This window comes from Trachemys scripta, chromosome 19 (assembly GCF_013100865.1).
Source record: "Trachemys scripta elegans isolate TJP31775 chromosome 19, CAS_Tse_1.0, whole genome shotgun sequence".
NCBI lineage: Eukaryota > Metazoa > Chordata > Testudines > Emydidae > Trachemys > Trachemys scripta.
Genome location: NC_048316.1, coordinates 7,408,430 through 7,432,171, shown reverse-complemented (window position 1 = coordinate 7,432,171; position 23,742 = coordinate 7,408,430). Strand labels below are relative to the sequence as shown.

General features: G+C 49.7%; 1 protein-coding gene across 1 annotated transcript in view; it reads right to left on the bottom strand.

The window, feature by feature from the left end:
- The window catches only part of MXRA8 (matrix remodeling associated 8), a 36,076-nt gene extending 16,926 nt beyond the window's left edge, over positions 1–19,150 (bottom strand). Inside the window, exons 1-5 of the mRNA XM_034753313.1 lie at positions 18,774–19,150; positions 8,587–8,610; positions 7,814–8,122; positions 7,079–7,180; positions 5,353–5,811 (exon numbers count right to left, since the gene is read on the bottom strand). Coding sequence (XP_034609204.1) covers positions 5,353–5,811; positions 7,079–7,180; positions 7,814–8,122; positions 8,587–8,610; positions 18,774–18,822 — 943 coding nt within the window. The 5' untranslated portion in view covers positions 18,823–19,150. The remainder of the gene's footprint in view (positions 1–5,352; positions 5,812–7,078; positions 7,181–7,813; positions 8,123–8,586; positions 8,611–18,773) is intronic.
- Between the last annotated feature and the right edge of the window lie 4,592 nt (positions 19,151–23,742).

Below are 23,742 nucleotides of genomic sequence, written 5' to 3'. Positions count from 1 at the left end.
TATTATTATTATTAGCTAGCTGTTATCTAGTGCTTTTCACCAGTAGATCTCAAAACACTTTACAAAGGAGATCAGCATTTTACAGATGGGGAAACTGAGGTACCAGGCAGTGAAGTGACTTGCCCAAGGTCACTCAGCAGGCCAGTGGCAGAGCCAGGAACAGTATCTCTATCTAATGTACAGTATCTCTTCCCCATTCTAGTTTTCCACCAAAGTGTAAGCTTAGGTGATGCTGCTTTATGCTACAAGCAAGAGCCAAACCTGCAATATTTCTAAATATCACATCCCCATCTGCACTCAAGCCACTGCACTAAAGTTCCCTAAAATAGTCAATACTAGTTAACAAAAGAGGTGAGCTCTAACATAGCCAGCAATGCAAGAGTTAAGGCACTGATATTCCCACACACATGCTCACAAATCAGACTATAAATCACTGAATTCAGTGGAGTTACACACCGAGGCCTCAATCCTGCAATCTGATCCATACAGGTGGACCCTTACACCCGAAGTCCACAGGGCTCGGCATGGACGTGAGGGTCCACTCGCATGGATCAGGATACAGGACTGGGGACCAGGCACGCACGCAGCCATAGTCAAAATCCTTTCCTTGTTTCTCTCAAATACAGTATAATCCCACTTAGTTCCCTCGCTCCCATACGACTCCATTTAGGACAAGGAGGAATAATTAACAGGCTTGTTTTATAAAGACGTACCTATCTCACAGGCATGTGAGACTTGAGGGACTCAATGTTTGTAAGATGCTCTGAGACCTTTGGTTGAAATATATGACAAACTTGCATTTTCAAAGGGCTGCTGCTTTATTTTAACCCAGGATCACTGATTTTTAGTGCAAAAAATTAAGTAGGGAACAGCCTCCCGACATTCCTGCCACCAAAATACCAGGGGTCAGATCCCCGGCGCTAGTGTAACTGCGTCTAGCTTCACTTTGCACCAGCTGAGGTGCTGCAGGCAGCAGAGGACTGAGCATAGTTCTGTGAACTGTGCTACAATAAATCCGTCATTGAGATAACGGCCGGATTCTTCTCTCAGTTACGCAGAATCATTCCACTAAAGTCAGTGGCTTCCCTCTAGATTTATGCGGGTGCAACCAAGAGCAGAATCCTGCCCAGGTTTCTATTTGCAGCAGGATGAAGTTTCCTGTCTGGAAATGGCTCCAAACCTTGGAGCTCCGCCTGAAACTGGAGCTGGTCATTGAGAAAGGTCAGCGCTTTGGTTCTGTTATCTCCTGACGTTTTCCTTTTCTTTCATTTCTCCCGGAAGTTTTTTACAAGGGTGCGCAAGGAGTGGGGAGGTTCTGTCACGGCCACTCCCGCTGCTATTGAAACAGGAGCCGCTCTGGCGTGCTGCATGGTGTCGATGGGTTTGGAACAGGCACACGAGACATTCCAGCTTCTCTCAAATTCCCATTGATTCATCAAATCCTTAGCGTGGCGCTTTGCAGGCCAGATGAGCACTCACCACCCAGAGGCCCAAAGGGGGCAAAACTTAGCAGCTGAACTGACTTTCTTTGCTTTACCCAAGGCCCACTAGGGCCTGATCCAAACCCCGCTGAGATCCGTGGTCTTTAGATCAGGGCCCGAGGGCACAGCAGCCAGCCCTCATGGACCTGTTTAGCAAAGGCTCTGAACAGAAAAAATCCAGCTTGTGTATTCTTCAAATGAGGCGGGTGTGGGGGCGGTGATCCTGGGCCTGATCCTTCTCCCACGGCCGTCTCTGCAAGTTTTGCCATTGCCTTCAAAGGGAACACGTTCCTCTGTGTCGTTTTTTGCTGTTGGCCAGAGGAGACCAGTGGGGGCTACTCGCATGAGTCAACATTACCGAGAGTTGCAGGATCAGGACCCAGTTTGCCAAAGTGGCAGAAGGCTTCTTCCCTTCTTGTACTAATGCTTTGCACACAGGGCACAGTTCAGGCTCTGTACCCTTCAATAGCACCTGTCATCGGAGGATCTCAAACCACTTTATGAATATCAACCAATGATGGCTCATGTCACTGCTGCAAGACGTTCTCTCCATCCTGTGCAGGCACAAAGCGATTACCCTGTTACTCGTGTGAGTGCGCGCTGCAGGACTGGACCCTACTGGATTTGTCCAAAGTCACAAAGCCAGTCACAGAGACTCAGCCAGAAAAGAGAACCCAGGTGTCCTGACTCCCAGTTTCCCTGCGCTGATCCTTAGACTTCGCTGTCTCTTAAGTTCCTCCAGCACACTCTGACCTACAAGACTGTGTTTATTAACCCAGCTGCAGACACTGTTATCATTCAGTTAATGGAACATAGTCGCTTTAATTTATTTAGTCCTGTGCACTCCAATGAAATGTAAAGGAGTAAAGAGTAAAACCTCTGGCAAAAGTTTACCAGGGAGAAACAAAACCCATTGAACACAGGAAGAACAGTCGTTTGCTGCTTAAATTTAAATTAGTGTAAGGGAAGAGAGGGCTCCCGAGACTGCTTCTTTGATTGTAGTAATTAATCCTTTCATTCTTTTTGCCAGTGACAAACCCCGGTGCAGGACCCAGACTACTGATTTTTTTTTTTTTACTGATATTACTGATTGAGTCAACGGTGTGCCCTTGTTGCCAAGAAGGCTAACGGCATTTTGGGCTGTATAAGTAGGGGCATTGCCAGCAGATCGAGGGACGTGATCATTCCCCTCTATTCGACATTGGTGAGGCCTCATCTGGAGTACTGTGTCCAGTTTTGGGCCCCACACTAGAAGAAGGATGTGGAAAAATTGGAAAGAGTCCAGCGGAGGGCAACAAAAATGATTAGGGGGCTGGAGCACATGACTTATGAGGAGAGGCTGAGGGAACTGGGATTGTTTAGTCTGCAGAAGAGNCAGCAGATCAAGGAACGTGATCGTTCCCCTTTATTCAACATTGGTGAGGCCTCATCTGGAGTACTGTGTCCAGTTTTGGGCTCCACACTAGAAGAAGGATGTGGAAAAAATTGGAAAGAGTCCAGCGGAGGGCAACAAAAATGATTAGGGGGCTGGAGCACATGACTTATGAGGAGAGACTGAGGGAACTGGGATTGTTTAGTCTGCAGAAGAGAAGAATGAGGGGGGATTTGATAGCTGCTTTCAACTACCTGGAAAGGGGGTTCCAAAGAGGATGGATCCAGACTGTTCTCAGTGGGACCTGATGACAGAACAAGGAGTAATGGTCTCAAGTTGCAGTTGGGGAGGTCTAGGTTGGATATTAGGAAAAACTTTTTCATTAGGAGAGTGGTGAAGCACTGCAATGGGTTACCTACGGAGGTGGTGGAATCTCCTTCCTTACAGGTTTTTAAGGTCAGGCTTGACAAAGCCCTGGCTGGGATGATTTAGTTGGGAATTGGTTCTGCTTTGAACAGGGGGTTGGACTAGATGACCTCTTGTGGTCCCTTCCAACCCTGATATTCCATGATTCTATGATTATCTTGCACGTATCCAGCCCCTTGTCTCCCAACGTGCTTGATAGGCTCCATTAAACTGAAGCACACTACACTGGGATCACTTTCCCCACCACTGAAATACAGCCATCGCTGGGGTGAAACACAGCAGCTATGGGACAGCCCACAGCAATACTAAGCCAACAGTTTTGAAGAGCAAATGATGAATATGTACTCTAGTGAAAGCCAGGGGGCAATGTAATTACCCCACATTAGAATGCAGTCAGCATACTGAGGCTCTCTCAGTGCTATTTCAAATTGACCAGGACATTAGTTAGGTATTTCCCCTCGATGGCAAGAGGGGACAGAACCGCTTGAGCCGTTTTGGGGACTTGATGCAGGATTGAACGACTAGTGAGCTAGTCTGTCTATATTAAATTGGTTCTAGCTCCTCCCATGTTTTGTCCACCTCCTGCTCAGGTGGTTACCAGTTCACTGACTGCACAAACAAAGAGCAAATCTGGATTCCTAGGGGACCCCCCCTGAAATTGAAATGTAGATCTGCAAAACGGCAGCTGAACGTGACTCCCCAAGCCCAGGGACGGCAGCAAAACGGCCATAGGCAGAGAGAGTAATACATCTCTACCCCGATATAACGCGACCCAATATGACACGAATTCGGATATAACGCAGTAAAGCAGTGCTCCGGGGGGGGCGGGGCTGCGCGCTCCAGCAGATCAAAGCAAGTTCGATATAACACGGTTTCACCTATAACGCGGTAAGATTTTTTGGTTCCCAAGGACAGCGTTATATCGGGGTAGAGGTGTATTTGTGTCCCAGCCTCTCCGTAAACTCAGCCCCCGGGGCAATCTCTGTTTGATAATGCCTCTCTTTTCTGGATGCCGACCTATGGCCCAACGGGGAGATGCAGGCCTCCGTGGCTTGGAAAAGCCTCTTGCTGAAGCAGAACGGAGCTACTTAAAGATTTATGAAGCACGTTTAAATTCAGTATTAAGCAGCCAATAAATATTAAACCATGATGAATATTTTAAAATGTTAATAAAGAACAATAACCCGGAAGGCACAAAAATTATTAAACTGGGGAAGGGGAGTTGCCTGTGATGAGTGTGATGGTTCAGGGTTTGAACAGGCTTCAGAGAGCAGTTCGTCCAGAGAAGAAAATGCGAGATATGGTAAAAAAAAAAAGGGGGGGGGGATCTTGGGGCCTGATTCTCCACCGCCTGGCATGGACACCTGTTCAGAGCGGGTGTGAAATGCTCCCACACCAGAATAGTAACCTTTGACATGCACTTTGCACCAGCGAATATAGTGGCACTAGATGCGAGGCAGAGAAGAATCAGACCCATTAGCTCCAAAGGTGCTGAGCATCTTTAACTCCCACTGACTTCAGTGTGAGCTGGGGGCAGGATCAGGCCCTGTCCAGAGGTTCCCAGGGTTTACTTTAAGACTGCTCTTTGCAGATGTTTTTCCCCTCAAGCAATCAGAGCACCCATCACCCGCACAAAGACACCAACCACCCCTCAGAACATAGGGGCAGATTCATTCCTGCATTGAGAGAAGGGACGTTGTTTGAGTCTCATCTACTCCTGACTGCAGGGTCACATGTGGACCCTGGCTCAGGCCGGGGAAGCTCTCAGAGCATCTTGAAGTTGCTTCAATGGCCTCTGCGGAGCTTTGCAGGGATGCGGTCACACCTTGGTCACATCCCCTCCCTCCTTCCGGCCTGCCCCAGAGTGTCTCCTGAGCCCAGCGCTTTTGTGAGGGCAGAGCCATCTCTGCTGGCCAGAAAACCCTCTGGAACTGGAGGCATTTCCTGAGGGCAGGACCCATACGCCTGCTCGATAGCCCCTCTCAGATGGCCTAGCTCAGCCCTAGGGCAGGGCTGTAGCTGTTCACCTCCTCCCCGGGAGGAAGGACCCCCCACCCTCGGAGGGTCACCTACCTACAGCTGGCACGATGTTGGGGTTAGTGAGGTTCACCACCTTCTTCTCTCTCACTGGCTCCGTCACGGAGACCCGGAAGATCCTGCGCTCGTGGAGGCCACAGTAGTGATGGTGGAGGTGGCAGGAGTACGTGCCCTCATCGGCGTTCTCCAGGGCTGAAATCCGCAGCGAGAAGTCGCCCAGAGCGAAGGCCGTCTCGGTGATGTTCATCTTCTGCCGGATGAAGAGAGGCCCGTAGGAGCGGCGCTCACCAGAGGCGTACAGGTCTATGAGGCGGTCGGCCCGGTCGTGCGGGACCCCCGGAGGCTGCCTGTCCCAGTGGACCACTTGCTGCTCCTCCTCGCTGTGCCGCTCAGTCCAGATCTGGTTCCGGTTCACGCAGGGGAGCACCACGGTGCTGTCCTGCAAGGCAACGATCACGGCCTTCTCGCCATCCCAGTACCTCTTCACTTCCCTGGCTGCAGAGAGGACACAGGAGGCAGTTGGGTAAACATATACAGTCCCATTTCATCTGGAAACAACTCAGCACACACACCTTATTATACCTGATTGCCCCCGGCAGCTCTGCTGTCTAAAGACACCAGCCTTTCCTATGCTAGGAACCACGAGAACGCTTTTCTGCTCTGCAGGACCCAAGGATCTCAAAGTGCTTCACAACCTGAGGCACATGGAAGGGAAGTGACTGGCTCAAACCTCACACAGAGAGTCTGTGCCAGAGCTAGGAATTGAACGCAGGACTCCTGGGTCCCCGTTTAGTGCTTTAACTGTAAGCCCATCCTTCCTCCCTGGTAGCTGAGAGTCCGTGGCTAGGTCTGCAAAGAAGGAAGAGCGGGCTCTCTCCAATGACTGAGAATGGAATAGCAATAACAGACTTTATCTTCAACGTGCTAGGTCCCATCCTCCAAGCGTCTTAGGCAGTCTCCTTGCAGGAAATGCCCCCAGTGCCCTAATTACTGGAGGAGTTACAGGATCACTGGCTGGCAGGCTGGTCACACTGACCACTAAAAAACAGAAAAGCAGCCTGGGGACAGACTGGGCGTTTCTATTCTACGAACAGAAACTTTCAGGGAGCGAGAGCAGAAAGCAGAAGATGCTGCTTCCTTCCCATCCCACCACCCGCTTATACGAGTTACCCGGACGCTTGCTGAACAGTCAGCCCTTCGCCTCTTCCGCAGCACAGCCGGGCAGGGCAGCCTCAGCTCTTCCCCACGGCTAAGGAGACGGGGACCGGCAGGAAAGCCAGCCGGCTGCTCAACCTGGACAAGATGGAGGTGAAGCCAGCGGGCAAGGGGGAACATCTCCAGCCAAGTGGTGCCGTCAGTGGCAGTCCCTAGAAGCCCCCGCCCTGGTCTACCCCAGAGGCTGTGACACAGCAAGACTCCAAGAGTAGAGAATGAAACCTCACAGCTGCATGGTTGCTAGAAGCTGCAGTGAGCACGGATGTCTTCTGAGGTGCAGCAACATTCAGGTGCAGCCCCCGTGACCCTATCCTGCACGGTGTTCTGCTTCTGCACAAACCCCCCCTGATTTCCGGGAGGCAGTGGGTGGGAGCAGGGGCTCAGGGCCCAGGGTGCTAGCCCTGGATAGTACACCTGTGAAACCGACAAGGCTCTACATGAGCCCAGAGTTCTCTGTCAGCCTGGGGCCCGAGGTATTGGGCATGGGACGTACTTGCCCCCCACAGAGGGACCAATACCCATCCTTTGCATCAGTATGCGCCTTTACCTTTCTCGGTGACCTCCAGCTGGATTTTCACCGTTTCGTACAAGTGGCAGTAGTGATGGTGGAGGTTACAGGAGTACGTGCCTTGGTCGCTCTCTGCAACATCTAGCGCAGGAGGAGAAAAAGACCATTTAAGAGCAAGGTGACGATTGTTTGCGGTTGTTTATGCAGCACGCCCCCAGGCAGGGCGGCACAGAAGGAGCTTTAGACGAACAGGGCCAACGTCTCACTGCAGTTACATGCTCACTGGAGCTCATTCTTGTTTGTTTGAATTATTATTTGGCATTTCAGTAACACCAGCCCCAGCCAAGCTTGTGCGAGGCATTGTAAGAGACCCAGAGAGCTCACAATCTGCAGACAAGACAGACAGAGAGTGGGAGAAAGGCAAGATTCTTATCATGTTACAGGTGAGGAAAATGAGGCACAGAGTGATTAAGTGACTCAACCAAGGCCACACAGGGAGTCCATGACAGTGCTGGGACTGGAACCCAGACCTAGTCCAGTGCTTTACCCAGAAGGCCATCCTTCCTCTTGACACACTGTGATTAAGACTTTCAAAGTGGTTGCAAGGCACATTTCTCTTAAAAGGTGGTTACTTTACTAGTGGTTAGAACACTGCATTTCCTGAGTCTCAGATGACATCAGCCTGCCCTTCCCCTTAGGAAATCTCAGTACAAGAGCATGGAGCTGCAGCTCTTTAGAAGCAATGGAAGGAGAGATCCCTTTGGCTCCCGGTACCTTTGATCACCAGTGAGAAGTTGCCATCTGCGAATGCATTCTCGGGCATGGCTATCCTCCTTTGGTTGTAGGAGCTGTACACCCGCTGCTCCCCAGCTGAGTACATGTCACACAGCCTCTCCGCCTTGTAATCGCCATCCTGGTTGCTATACAAGTCCCAGTGGACCACACGCTGGCGGTCATTCAGACGGTCCTGGGTCCAGATCATGCGGTAACTCTTGCAGGTCAGGACAGTTTGGGATCCAGCCACGGCGCTGACATTCGACACCGACACCACCACGCTCTCGGGGTTCAACATGTCAGCTGGGACTGTGGGCAGAGAGAGGGAGAGGCCGGACTGATGGGGCATGAAGTGGGGAAGGATGCATGAAAGCAGAAGGTTGGTCATGGGGGCATGTTCTAGAATCTATGCATGTCCGGCAGGGGCTCCTAGGCTCACGGGCAGCCAGGCAGTTCCCCGTTCCTGGCCAATGGGAGGTGCAGAGTTGGTGCTTGGGGTGGGGGCAGTGTGCAGAGACCCCTTGGCCGCGCCTCCTCCTAGGAGTCGCTGCCGGACATGTTGCCACTTCTAGGAGCTGTGTGGGGCCAGGGCAGGTAGCGAACCTGCATTAGCCCTGCTGCACTGCTGGACTTTTAGCGGCCTAAAATTTCCCGGATTGGCTTTAGTAGCCTCCGGGAGATCGAGCCCAGTACGGGGAGGGTTGGCAACTCTAGTCAGTTCCCATACTTCTAACGATCCTAAAACCAGGACAGATGCAAAGGGTGTCACTTACCTGAATACAAATGAACAACAGACCCTGTCGAAGGAGAAGAGAAAATAACGTTACTGACAAAGTAAATGAGAGAATATTAAATATATTCATAGCCAGCAGCAAGCATCTTTCCTTTATTTTTATTATTCCATCCTTCAGCTCTTCTTCAACATTATGATTATTTAATATTTATATTGTGCTAGCAGTGACGGCCTCACAGCCTGTCTGGGCCCCACGGTGGTAGGCCCTTTACAAGCATAAGAAATGAGAGTCCCTGACCCAAAGAACTTCCAGTGAATGGAAAAAACAAGCAGGCTGGAGAAAGGGGTGGAGACATGGGGTCAAAAATATACTCGGATTTGGTCTTGGCTTTACAGAGATAACCTGAGGCACCAGATTAAATTGTGGGCCAGTAGTTTACCATGCTAATTAACTCTCTTCACCACCTTCAACCCCAGCGATCTGGCTGGCCCCTCCTCCCATCTTTTTCATTATCTGGATTCTCTTCTGTTCATTTTACTCATACCCTGGTCTAGGTGATAATTAGAAAAAGGAGCTACGTGGATTGGAAACTTATCAGTGGCCTGGTATTTGTGGTAACTTTCAGAGGCCAAACCCTGTACCCACCAACCCCCCAACTGAAATGAATGGGCCATTCATGTCAGCGGAAGGAAAACAGGGATTTCTTCCAGTCCTCGCATTCACCTTTAATGTGCTGGTTGGACTAGAGGGGAGTTTATATCCCCAATTTAACTTCCCTTCAGTTGGTCCTACAGAGGCAACTTCTCGCCCGTTAAATATCTTAATTCTGTTCAGGAGCCACCAGAATAAAAAAAACAACAACTAAGCATGTAAATGCAACGCACCAGTTCCTCCCAAGATCAGGCCTTAAATGTGTATGTAACTTACGCCTTCTAATGGGTGCAGCCTACAGACAGGATTTGAACCTGGCCTTAAGGGTATGTCTACACAGCAACTGGGAGGCATGACTGCAACTCACGTAGACATACCCGAGCTAGCTTTGATCGAGTTATCTTGCTAAAATAGCAGTGTGGTCATGGCTGCCTGGGCAGCAACACAGGCGAGCCGCTTGTGTACAATCTGGACTGGGCCGGTAGGTCTGGACTCAGGCAGCTAGCCCAGGCCAGGTGGCTACACTGCGATTTTCAGGGAACTAGCTCAGGTGTGTCTACACACCCTGTCCCGATGGCGGTGTAGACATTCTCAGCTAGCCATCCCTAAGGGTTTCTCCTGTTGCTAACAGGGCTGAGGCCAGCATTTTTGGAACTAAATGGCATGGGGTCCTGTTCTCAGGAAATCACTGGCCTTTCTTATGCCTGTACGGTGCCTTCCATCCTGGGCCAGTTACAACAGGGCTTTCAGCCAGATTGCAGTCACACACTGCTTCTCAGTCGTAGCTTGCCCAGAGAAAACTACAGCTGAGCCTCATAGCTCGGAGCTGTGATTAGGGCTGGGAACACACTGACAGGGGCTATCCCTGTGCCCTCACACCACAAAGCCTGCCTTTACACAATGGAAACAGGACCTTGTCTACCACGGGGCTTTTTCCTCCCTAATATTTTCCACCACTGCAACCGACGGGGCAACTCCACCACCAGCAGCCACAGGGGGAATGCTTGTGAACACAAGGGGCCGACAGCTACTGGCATTTCGAGCAACTCACAACGCAGACTGGCTCTGGGCAGGGTAAGACGAGACAGCGGCTGAGCACGCCCAAATGGGAAATTGTAGGGAATTACCAAAATACCCGCCCTCCCCCAGTGTTCTCTTGCTGAGACGGAGTGTTTATAACGGAACTGGCGTACAAACACCACCTTGGTCTCTCTCCACTGGCTCCAGCGGGTTCGCCAGTGGTGCTAGGCAGTGCTTCTGACCATGCTGACATTATATAATAGATAATAGAGACTTTTATTCGGCCTGGTGTATAGTCAGCCAGGGCGAGGCCCTCAGAGCTGTTCATTTGGAGGGGGAGGGGCCCTGGGGGTCTTGTAGGAGGACACCCAGCCTTACGTCTAGAAGAGAAAAGTTCCACCCTTCTCCCACAAATGGTTAGTAAGAAAGGGTGACAAGGCAAAATTGCACCTCTGCTGTTGCCACATGGACCAGGCTCCCCATGATGGCCCATTGCGATTCCAGGGATCGTCCATGGACTGTAGCAGCAAGGGGGTGCTGGATGGCTTATGGAATTAGCAATGGGGCATGGAGCCTTCCCCTTGTAGGTCGTCTATTTGAACCCTGCTTGGCTCTGTGCTACCTGTGTGAACGGTGTTTGGTAATCTCACTCCAGTTCCTTCTTAGAGGGCATTCAGATTGCTGTCCCAACAGAGACCAAGGACTAAATGGACATGACCAGTCCCAGGTCAGAGCTGAGCTGGAGTAGAGTGGAGGGGAAGACCGCACTGCCACTCTTCCTGTCCTATGGCTAAACAGAGGGCTTTGGTGTCCAAGTCTTTGAAGCTAGCACCTTTCAGGAGAAAGGGCAGCAGCACCGATGCTGGAGTTGATGCAACTGACTGAGTTCCAGTGTTTCATAAAAGGCAAAAAGCTGATGATCAGCAAAGCACGAACCTTTGGCCAACCTCACTGCACTCAGGTGTGTTCCCCTGCACGCTCCTGTCACACTTCGCTGCCAGCACTAGTCAGAGAAACCACCTGTTGACATCAAGGGCATCCCCATTAAATCCTGTCTCCCTCACACGCCTGGCTTCCCCAGGCTAGCCCAGTGCAGCCTCTCCAGCCCACATAACTCAGATCCATGTGGTGAGAACTACTTCCTGGGACATAAACAAATGTCTTCGTTTCCACCTTTGGGATAGCCCAGTACCTCCTACTAGTTGGATAGGATGGGAAGTCCAGTGGGCAGCGTGAAGAGCATGGCTCAGTATTGCAATGCAGTGGCATCATTCATCTCCATAAACCATCTGTTAACCATTGAAGCACAAACGGGTTACAGCCAGATAATTAGTCGTTTTGTCCTGCTAATGCCATGGGCACGATGCCACCCGGACAAAGACTGGAATTTATTTCTTGCAACCGGGAATAAATTAACTCCAGAATGGGGCTGCTTCAATAACACCCACAGAGAACACGCTCAGTAAAATAAACCACTCTTATTCTCTGCCTCTCGCAAAGCATCGGCCATGACACCATGGGGAGAGAATGGCAGTTTCCATGCAAGAGCCCCATTCAAAGATACTCAGGATGGAAGCCTTTTCTTCTGCATTTATATTTGCAGCTTTACAAAGAGAATACACTGGGGAACTGCCGATGTACTTTGCATCACTTTGTATAAAAGGAAGGGACAAGACATTCCCAAACAGTGAAGTGATTCCTTCGTTTCCGATCCCTGTTCTTGTGGTTTACAAAGCACTTGGCACAGAACAATAATGTTCAGGCCTTCATTTCTGGAAGCTCAGATTTAGCTTGGGGCAACAAGGAAATGATACTTTGCCTTTCTATAGCACTCTCCTTCTGCGGATCCCAAAATGCTTTGCAAACATGGATCAAAGTATTCATTTTACTGGTGGAAAAACTGAGGCACAAATGCTAAATAATTAGTTCACGGTCCCACCTTGACTGCGGATTAGGCAGATCTTCTAACACCCAGGTCCATGCTTTAACCTCTTGATCATGCGCTGATGAACATGCTGGATCCAGACTACTGACCAGGGGGCACAGGTTCACACAAACCACAATGCAAACTCTGGGCAAGCCTGAGGGCCAGAACCGCAGGTGAGAACTAAAGTGCATTGTTCGAACTGTCTGGGAGAAGCTGGTCTTATGGTTGTCACTGATCTTGATCTTCGTAAGTGAGCCCTGATATAGCTTTGGGGACGGACCAACTGTCCCAGGGCTGCAGTAAGTGACTGAAATCGCTGGGAGTTACTCACACGAAGCGATGGAATAACTAGGACCTGGGCATATCTTCAGGTGTGATGGGACATCATGTCATCATACTGTGTCCTGGCCCAGTACTGCCATACATCAGTGTTACGGTGTGATGCTAACCAGTCAGGATATGGTGCGGTTTGCATCCTGACACAGGGAGGTGATGTCATAATGAGGTGGTGCAGTCAAATGACCTTTGTCCCAGAGCACAATGTCTACAAGTTGGGGCTGCTAGCTGTCTGCACACCCAGTGTTGTCAGAGCCTCGTTTTGCTGTTCACTTAATAACCGATTGAGTTGGTGCTGCAAGAATCTCCTCTTGTGGGAGAGCCGTGGGAATGCATTTATTTTTCCCTTTCCCCCTTACAACTTAATGTAAAAACCATGGAGGCAAACTGCATAAATTGGACATCTGACAAAGCCATCCAGCTGAGCCTTCCAAACCCGGAAACCCGCCCTGTGCCCCACTCCACAGCCTGCATCGTCCCTGAGCTAAGAATAGCAGAGCCCCTCTCCCCCCAGTTCTGGATTCTATTATTTTGCTGGTTTTACCTACTGGCATGATCAGGACCACACAAGCCCTGACTCTCCCGTCCATCCACTGAGGCGTATTGCCAGGATGGCCTGCTGGAGCTCATTAACAGGCCATGTGTGTTCCTCCGCCACATTGCAAAACGTGGTTGTTCTGTGAAACAAGGCTGCAGAACGTGATCATCTGTAACATCAGGGCAGCAGCTTCCAGGAGAGAAAAACTAGACACGGCTCCTGCCGGCTTCCCTTTCATGCATCTGTTAAAGCCTCTGCTAGCAGATCCTTCCAGGGGCGGCACCAGTCTAGTGGTTTCTAGGCAACTGCACATCAGGACTCCTGAGTTCTCTTCCCAGCTCTGCCACTCATTGTAGGACATGGGCAAGTCACTGTGTTTCTCTGTGCCTCAATTTACCCATCTGTAAAGTAGGTGTAATACCTGTCTGTGCTTTGCCAGGGACGTACTTCGAGCCCTTGGTTCTACGGTTCATCCTTACAACCCTGGACTGTGCGTGGCTCAGAGTCACCGACTCCCACCCGTCAGTACTGATCCTGTCAACTGAAAGAGGCTGCTTTGCCCACCTTGAACAAGGCAGTAACTGCGTCGGGGGGAAGGGGGCAGCATGAGAGGAGGTGCGAAGCCAGGAGTGGGAGGAGACAAAGGAGGTAGTGAGTTGAGCTGATTGGACAGGATGCAGGGGGAACAGTGGAGTGGAGTGAGTTCAGGGATGCCCATGGGCTCCTGGGACCCAATTCATCAATGTGCCTGAGACTGGAGATGGGATGAAAGAAAAGTGGCACCTCCCTGATTCTGGGTCATGGTTTGGGGCTGCCCTGGGCCCCAGCAAAGTAAGAGCAGCTAGGAGCCCCGTGCTCAATTCACAGCACCGTCAATGCGACGTCCAGGGCCATGCTGGCAAATGGCTCCAGATGAAAGGGACGGGGAGGTTGCCCTGGTTTCCCTCTGCAACCATTAGGCCTAGAAACACGAGAGCCGAAGCTTTGGGACCACAACCTCAAGCCTTGGCCAAACTGCGTTCGCTGCAGTTCATGGTTCCGCTTTCCAAAATGGAGGGCAACTGCTCTGACCCCTGTAGCTACATCCCTCAGCCCCATCCTCAGCTCCAGATACAAATGACACTAGGGAGACTGGCTGACGTAGTGGCCCCTAACTTTTCTTTTACTCTGGAGGCAAACACAGGGTTCTTCCCCCTGAGTTCCTGAGATAGCGTGCTGGCCAGTCCAACAAAAATCTTGAGCTCCGCTGGATGAGAAGAGGGGAACAGCCTACATTTCAAGATCTCCCAGTAAAATACACACCCAGGCTCTGGCTTCTATAATTCCAGGGCAAGCTTCTCAAATAGGCCAAGAAGAAGCTGGGCAAACAAGAAGCAAGTGCCCAAAGCTCTGAGGAACGTCCCACATCGACACTGCTCCGCAGACTGCCTCCTCTGTGTGACCCAACTAGGAAACCACCTCTCCCCTTTCCTACACATAGAACAACACCACTGCTTCCGGCGGAAGGTATGTGGGATGCCGAGGAGAGACTGCCGCTCTGACTGAGAGGCTGAGTCCAAAGCTAATCAAAACACCCGGCATCCTGTTCAACGAAGGGCTAATAGAGGATGAAAGGCAACGGCAGGGCTGAGCCAGGAATCTGGCTAACATCACAGGAGGCAGCGTGAATGGGGCTGTTTGCTGGTAAGCGGGTGTGTTCATTACAGGGTCCTGTGACAGCAGGTAACCTCCCCCCGCCAAGGCCCTGATTCTGCCATCCTTACTCACCCTGATTCTGATGCTGTCCCCGCTGAAGCCAGTAGGAACTTTGCCATTGATTTCAGGAGGTGCTGGATCAGGTATAGAGAGAGCAGTGCTTTACAAGACAAGCAGTGCCGCTGAAATCCATGGGGCCACTTGAGAAGCAAGGGACTCCCCCTAGGAGTAAGGGCAGCAGAATCGAGCCTTCTTAGTGCTCTACACCCAGCATACACGAACACTGTCTCTTCCCAAGGCAACTGAGATCAACCAGGAATTGTCCATGCTCTTCTCCCTCCTAATGGTTCAGCTGATACAGGCTGGAGGAAGTTCCTTCTGAATGCAGGGGCCTCATCTCTGGCCCAGCCTGCCTGTGTCCCTAGACAAGGCCTTTCAGTTAGAGTAAGTTCAGCTCTGACCATCTCTTTTTCAGTCCCTTTTTCTTTGCCCATCTCATTGCCCATTTTCCAGGCCACTGAGTCTCATAGACTTTAAGGTCAGAAAGGACCATCGTGATTATCCAAGTCTGACCTTCTGCACATCACAGGCCACAGAACCTACCCACTAGTGTAATAGACCCCGAACCTCTGGCTGAGTTACTGATGTCCTTAAATCATGGTTTAAAGACGTCAAGTTACAGAGAATTCACCATTTACATTCGTTTAAACCTGCACGTGACCCGTGTCCCACACTGCAGAGGAAGGTGAAAGCCTCCCCCGCCCCCAGGGTCTCTGCCAATCGGACTTGGGGGGAAATTCCTTCTCAACCCCAAATATGGCGCTCAGTTAGACCCTGAGCATGTGGGCAGGACCCACCAGGGAGACACCTGGGAAAGAATTCCCTGGAGTAATTCAGAGCCCTTCCTCCTGTGTAGCGTAACCGTATCAAAACTGTGCAGCATCCCGGATTCTAACCGATAGCACTCACGCTCTCGGCCATAGTCCTTTCCGCTTCCAAGTGCCGCATGACACCGTCGTGAGCGAAGTGTTCTCCCTTCTAAGCTGCACTGCAGGAAACTGAGCTCTGGAGAGGTGCAGGCCAGTGCTTTTGAAAGTGGACACTGATCTTAGGTGCCTCTGTTTTGGGGTGCCCAAACATGGGGCACCTTGGGGCTGATTTGCAGAAGGGCTGAGCACCTGTAGGTGTGCAGGGACTTCACTGGACTTGTGGGTGCTCAGCGGCTCTGGGAATCAGCTCCTAGGTGTCTCCGGTTGGGTAGCCTAAGAAATCAGACACACCCCAAATCAGCAGCTGCTTATGAAAATTTCAGCCTACCCCAGATCATACAGTCAGACAATCAAAGAGCCAGGACTAGAACCTGGGAATCCTGCCTCCCACTCCCTCATCTAACCATTCACACACCACTGTGGTGCTGTCTAGATGCCTGAGTATACGTCCAAGAAAGTGACACGACTGGCCATTAAACCAGCCTCCATTGACAAAAAGGGAGCTGCCGCTCCTCTTGCTGGAGGGGTGGTAGCATCACGGTCCGGCTGGAGTGAGTGGATGGTGGATCAGGCCTTGAACAAGGGGCTTACTCAAAAACGGGAGTTTTTTAAAAAGTTAAAAATAAGAAGCATGTGAAAATACCAAGTTCCTCGTTCTCCGTCGTCGCGACCTCTGCGTCAGCACTTTTAAGGGCCTCCCTAGAGCTATTCCCATGTCAGTGCAAACATACCAGATGCTGCTATTGACTTAAGCTCATACTCTCTTGGCAAATGGTAGCAACTTCATGCTGACTCCTTGGGGGCCTGACCCAGTGTCAATGGGACCATTATGGTTTACCCTGCAGGCACGGTACTAACAATAGCCACATGGAATAGCTCAGCTTAGTTCTGGGAATAGCTCTATTCGCCAGCTGACACAGCAGAGGGAGGCGGATCTACGCCCCTCTTTTCAAGTCACCCAGGTGGGGCATCAGCGAGTAATGCAAGTGCTCGCTTCCTAGTGGCTAACCACACTGCACCCCTGCCGCTCCTATCTCTTGCTGGCCTGGGAGTGAAAGACCGAGGCTGGATCTTGAATAAAGATCCCCTCACAGGCAGCCACTTGATTGCTGAGTCAGCCCTTGCACTGGTGTTTTTTTAAGTCCCCATTTAAAAAAAAAATGGCTCCTGGGATTTAATTTCTCAACAGCAGAAATTTTTGTTCTTGCTTTGAGGGGACTTTGGGACTCCCAAAAGCTTCCCCAGCCATCCGACTCTAACAATTCCAACACCTTCCCACAAGTGGGAACATGCCTGTCAGACCGGAGAGAGACAAAAATGTGCTGTCTCGGCAGAAAGAAAAACGTCCTCCTTCTGCACGAGGAGCCAGGAGAAGCTCTGCCAGCATTTGCCCGTCACCATCTTGGCTGCTGTGTACACAGGCCTGCTTCTCCCAGACAGCTCAGATATGTGATTCGCTTTGCAAACACGTCTCAGCCGCGTGTACTGTGTGTTGGCCCACGGCCTGCTACGCAGAGCCATTCGGAACGGAACCAGTCTTTCCCCGAGGGATGAACGCTCGAGGGTGGAGATCAGAACCGCATCTCATCAAAGATTAAAGGAGCTGGATTTCTCCCCCCCTTGCCTCCAACTTTATTTTCGTGGGAATTTGGTGAAGTCAGCCTGGAAGTGGAAGATCTCTAACTGTCTGCTAGAACCCCTCAACCCTGACCTGCAGGTCTGAGCCCCACACAGCTCTACTGCTGACGAGCAGCAATACAACCTGCTGTTCCTGTCCCATGTGCTCCTCAAGCACTGCCAGAGCACCTGAATCGTGTAGGGTAACAATCCAGCTGGTGACAGTCCCCTCAGTTCTGCCAGTGCTTCTCAGGCATGACACAAAACCATCCCCTCCTGCTCTGGTCACGGATCCCCACGCAGCTCTCCCACTGCTTCTCAATCGTGATCTTCTCCTCTGGCGCTGAGTCCCTCACAGCTCTGCACATGCCCCACAGTCCTCACCGGCAGCCTTCCCTGCTCTGCCAGTCCTGAACCACACCCAGAGGCACGGCAAACTGTGGATGGCTTGGTGAGGTGGAAAATATCCACCAGGGACCAGACTGAGCACAAAAACTGAATTCACCTGTCACCTGAAGGAGCTATGAAAGGCAGGTGCGGGGGAACCCCAGCCACTGGCTAATGGGATTATTTGGGTTTATGAAGTTGGGGGATAAAACAGCCCCAAAAGAGCTTGCACCCCACATTTCCCAGATGGGCTGCACTGTCGTCCTTCAGAAACTGAGTTGTTCTGTGCCCCAGAGAGAGCCAGCCTTGCTCACACCCAGCTCTCCTCAGAGAAGAAGGTGTTGAAAGGGCTGGTTTGGGTTGTGTGACATGGGCTGCTTCCTTCTGGGGGGCTGCTTTTTACCCACAAGTCTTTTCACTTTATTAGAGCCAGCTGACGCCCCCTCTCTCGGCGCATTGGATCTGCCATTGCCCCCCCCCCCCCCCAAACTTTGCAACACAGGAAACAACATAAACAGTGCCACGTTTCTATAATAACCCCCCGACCATCCTCCCCCTTCTCCATCTCCACCCTCCCCCAGGATGTCAGGTGAATCCTGTTTTTACCTGGGCAGCCCAAACCGTTTTAGTATTTCCCCCCTTATCGCACACAACAACTGCCTGCTCCTGCCTTACAGCACAAAGTCACCTGAGATCAAACAATTCAAAGCGTTTCAAAGCTTTGGGGCAATACCAGGCTATGTTCCTTCCCTTTCTTCTGCACACCAAGATGATCAGCAGCAAAACAAACCAAAGTACATGGATAACGACCCAGAACATCCTCTGATCAACCCCTCCCCACCAAGCATTCCTCCTCCAGAAAAGCCAAGATAAATCCCTTTTCCCCATCCAAACCTTTTCCCCCACCCCACCACACACACACACTCCAGAAAAACAACTAGCTACAAGAATCTAAACCCAGACACTGAACTGACAGAGCCAGCTCCCCCAGGTAAACTCCAAGCCCCCATTCTCTCGGGGTGCAAGAAAGACACATAACATTGATGCCAATCAGCTAGAAGCTTACTTTGCAGAAGCAAAAGCTGCCACAGAAGGAGTTTTGCTACTTGCTCCATTTCTTCAGCCTCTGTGTGTTTCTCTCTCTCTCTCTCCTGAAAAACAAGTTGAAGTTGTTGTTTTTTTTAACCCAAAAACACTATGACCTCATCAGCGTACAGCCGGGGAGCCAGGGACAGCAGCTCAAATTCTTGCAGTATTACTCCACCTACAATTTATAACACCCCACCTCCCCTCTGCACTGCCCCCTCCAAAACACTCTCTCCACCTCCTTCCCTTCCCTTCCTGCTCAATTTCTCCAAAACACGCGCTCTCTCTCTTCCCCCCTTGGATCCTTCTGCTCTGCTCCCTGACTTTGATGTCAAAGTCTTATCTGCTGACTTTCGCTGGTCCCACACAGCTCTGCGCTCCAAAATCCAGCCCCCCTCCCCCTACTTCCCTTCTGGGTATGGAACTCATTTTCCTTGTGCTGTTACTGGATCCAGCTGTTCCTCCCTTTCTTTTGACACTCATCCAGCTGTCTGCCGGGGACAGGATTTTTGAACCTTCGTGGTTTTTTGATCTGTGTCTCCTCACATGGTTTTACTTTAAAAACAAGTCTCAGAGGATGACTTGGGAAACAACATTGACTTGAGTTCAGGGCAGTGGAGGCAAAACAGACTAGATTATAACTGTCCCCCACAAATGTCTCCTGATGGACAGAATCACTCTCCAGCCTTTGGTGCCAGCTTCTCTTCTTTGTAGAGACAGGAGAGATACGGCCAGTGGAGAACCTCTACATTCAAGCTCCGGGTACAAGAACGGAACAATGCCACGGGCTGATTGATTTCCATTAAAAGAAAAAACAGATGCCTTGTACAGTGGATCTTAGAGAGTCCAATATACTGCTCTTTGTTTCCTTGGTCCGCTCGTAAGCTGTTAGATACAAGACTAATAGGGCCATGATACAGCAATGATCTCAGGTAGTGATGGAAAAGCAGAGTTGTTAATGGGCTCCTGCTCATGAGAAAGATTGTTATGTTAGGCCAGGTCTGTACATAAAGTGGTACCAATGTGACGAAAAGTGTGATTTTATATCAGTTCAGTTACCGGTGCAACATTGTTCATGGACACGTACATCCATTCAAACCTGGCTCAGAGCAGTTTAGCTTGCATCAGTAAATGCACAGACCCATGCTAAACCAATATAATCAGTTTTAAACTGATATGAAAGACCACATATGAAAGCGGCAGCAGTTTAACTAAATCGATTTCAGTTAAACCAACGCAGGTTTTGTATGTAGAGAGTCAATTCAGAGGAATAACTGAGAACTATCTGTGGATAATTCCCTCCATCTGAAAAGAAAATCTGTCTGGCTAGTTTCTCCAGCATCCAAGCGCTCCCTGCAGAAATCGGATGAGTGTTCCCAGAGTTCACACAGCTATTTTAAAAAAAACCAATCAAACATACATATTTTCAAATCCAATGTTAAAACTCCAAGGCAAGTTTTCCATTCTCCAGGAGTAACTGTTACTCTGCAGAACGTCAACCCCTTAGAGACAAGAAAAGACGCCTGAGAGCCAGTGGAGTCAAAGATGCAGCTGGTACGGGCAACAGAACGCATGAGCTCCTGCGCTGTTAACTCTCAATGGCGGAAAATAAATGAAAACGGTCGGAAGTAACAGTAAGGCCTCGGCCTGAAATCCGTAAACCCTCCATTGTGAGCGGAGACTCTTGCTTCATCTCTGCTGAACATCTCAGCGGATTCTGTGTCCTTTTAGCACACCAAAGGGAGCTCCCGCTACCAGACCGCACTGAAGACAACGTGAAAGTGAAGAGAAAGATTAGTTTCCAAATGTGAAGATGACCCTAAAACTCAAGCCAGCAAAAAAAAAATACCCAACCCTTGCCCTAACATTAGTGAGGAAGGTCTTTCTGTTCCGTTTTTTGAATCGGAAAATGAACCCCAATCCTAAACTGGTGAATAATAAACCTTAGTGGGTGACATCTTGAGACAGGACTCTTGGGTTTTTGGTTTTTTTTTTGTTTGTTTTTTTAGAACTGGAAGGGACCTTGAAAGGTCATTGAGTCCAGCCCCCTGCCTTCACTAGCAGGACCAAGTACTGATTTTGCCCCAGATCCCTAAGTGGCCCCCTCAAGGATTGAACTCACAACCCTGGGTTTAGCAGGCCAATGCTCAAACCACTGAGCTATCCCTCCCCCCCGAGGGTTCTCTTTCTGGTTCAGTATTGATCTGTCATGTGGTGGCGTGGGCACCCACAACTCTCACTGAGGTCAGTAGGTGCTCATGATCATCGCAAATCAAAGCATAGCTCCCCATGCCTTGGGCTAGCTACTTTATGACTCTGCTGTGTCAATACTTCCTCTCATCAGAGGCGTTGGAAGCTTAATTGCTTGGAAAGCACTTTGAGATCCTTAGATGGAAGCAGAACCAAAAACCTGATTCCAAACCCACCCAAACTTTGGGGAAGTTAATCCATGTTCAAGCTTTGCAGCTATATCTATAAAGGGATGAACAACACACCCAGATTAAAACACCTCTGTCACCTCCCATTCTTCAGATCTAATCCAATTTTCAATCTCTCTCTAGAACCAAGGCTGTGTGGAGATGTAATCTGACAATGTTTATATGGATGGATGCCCTGGCTCTAGTCATGTGCCTTTAACATTACACAGCAAAACAATCTGAGCTGCCATTCCCCATGCTAGGGAGGTCAAAGACAGCAGCAGTAGAACTGTGACACAGAGGGATTTTTCAATTCCGTGACAGTTCCAAAAATGGGGTGGGGGGGAATAATTTTCGGTCAAACAAAAAAAAAATTTTTTTTTGGTGAATCTAAAAATCAGGAAGAAAATTCATTTTGAGTCAAATGAAAAGTTTTGTTTTGATTTTTACCCCTTTTCAACATTTTTTATTTTTAAAAAATAAAATCCAAGGAGATTTTGAAGCGAAGTCATCGTGAACCAAAAAAAAAAAAAAAATCAAAACTTCTTATTTCAAAAAGGTCAAAAATTTAGCATTTCCATTTTTCCAGAATTTTTTTAAAGTATTTTATTTGGCAGAAACAATTCAGCAAAACCAGCACAAATTTGCCAAACATTTTGGTGAGTCCAAATCTGCATTTTTCACCAACAAATAGTTTTGGCCAAAAAATTCCACCTAGCTCTAATCAACAACATGGGCTACCATCGGCCCTGATGTTCTTTTTGCAGATTTCCTTTATGTAGCCTTTGACTCAGAACAATGCCCAGACATCTGAAGGAAGCAGACTCAGAGGAATGCACATTTCAAAGATGGTTCTGTGCCGGGAGAGGCTTAAATTCAAATTCACAACCTATTTGTCGCAGTGGTTCTTCTGTTTGCATGCTTTCTGATTTTTATTTAGCCCCTCCTTTCACCTGCATATATTGCTAGAGTCAATAGCATACCTATGAGGTTCCACCAGAAACTGACGCATGGACTGGTTTGCAACAGAGTATGGATAGCTTTGCTTATGTCTGGCTCCTATGTACCACAGATAGTGCTCAGATAGTAGCACTTTTGCCTCAGGGGCTGAAGGCTGGGGGTTCAAGTCAATATTATTTTTTACTACAGTAATCCCTAGAGACCCAAGACAAGATCAGAGCCCCACTGTGCTAGGTGGGTCCCTGATCAGTGTCTGTGCAGGCAAAAAGTATTATTATACCCATTTTAAAGACGGGGAACTGAGCCACTGAGAGATGCCAATGAAAGTCAGTGGGAGTTAGGCACCCTTAGGGGCTTTTGAAAATATTACCCAAGGTCACACAGGGAGAGCTAGGAAATGGACCCAGATCTCTCGAGTCCCAGTTTAACACCTTCACAAGATCAAAATCTTGCACCCAGATTTGAGTCCATGCCTAGTGCTAATGCCAGAGAAGGCTGCACTTAGATGGGATGTTCAGCCTAACACGGATCGTCTCTAAGGGCTGTGACAAAGGAAGTTACAGACCCCAGGGCACTTTCCCAGACAGCAGAGGGAGAGGACTTGAATGTCCCCCCTCAGTAGGAGCTAGTACATGAGGATTGCCTAGGGCAGAGTAACTGGTGATACTTGCTCTCACAGCATGTAGCATGAGTAACATAACAGGAGTATGAAAAGTGCTTAGATGTTATTTTAGGACTTGGGCCTAATGCTCAGTGGGTGTAAGCTGGTGCCGTTCCATTAGAATTTGGCCCTGTGCTTTGAATGATTTTGTACTTTCGGGAACTGTTTAACTGCCTTCTAGAATTTAGCAGGGGATTTTACCCTGGTCTAGGGTTCCATTTAAACATTCTGTTGCAAGCACATCATTCTCTCTGGCTTTCGATTGGACTCTTCCATGCAGGTCCGATGGGCATCTCCTGCCTGACCAGGCCTATGCCTGCAAAAGGCAGGGCGTGTTAGGGCAGCCCACTCCTACCTCTCTCCTCGCCAGACTGGGTGAACTCTTGAATGGTACTTTCCCAGTAATCCCCTCGGATCTGAACAGCCGGGAATGACTGTCTCATTTGCAGTTTAGATTTTTTCAGTAGAGAAGTTCAGTCCCTGCAAGCTTGGCTCCCATCACAGTCCTTCTCATCTCCCCTTCCCGTTGCCCCCTCCGTGCCTGTCCCTTTCAGACGTTCCTGGCCTTCCACTGAGGCCTGCAAAGCACACCAGGCACCGAGAGACATCTCAGACCTCTTTGCCAAGCACCATTCGATACAGCAATCAGTTTCCCAGCCTTCCTGTTTGGTAACTTGTCACGCGGCCTCAGAGAGAATGGAAATCTTTAGCAGTTGGCAGCCTTCTCCACTTTGTAGACAAACATACACTTAGTCAGCCATGAGCACTGCCCTTTTCATGTGGGTTTCAGATTGGGCTGTTTGATGCACTGTAGCTGATTGAGCCTATAAGATGGCCGATGAGATACTCAGTGGCAAAGCCATTGTGTGTTCAAACACCTGGATTCCCTAAAGCCACATGTTTGGATCCTA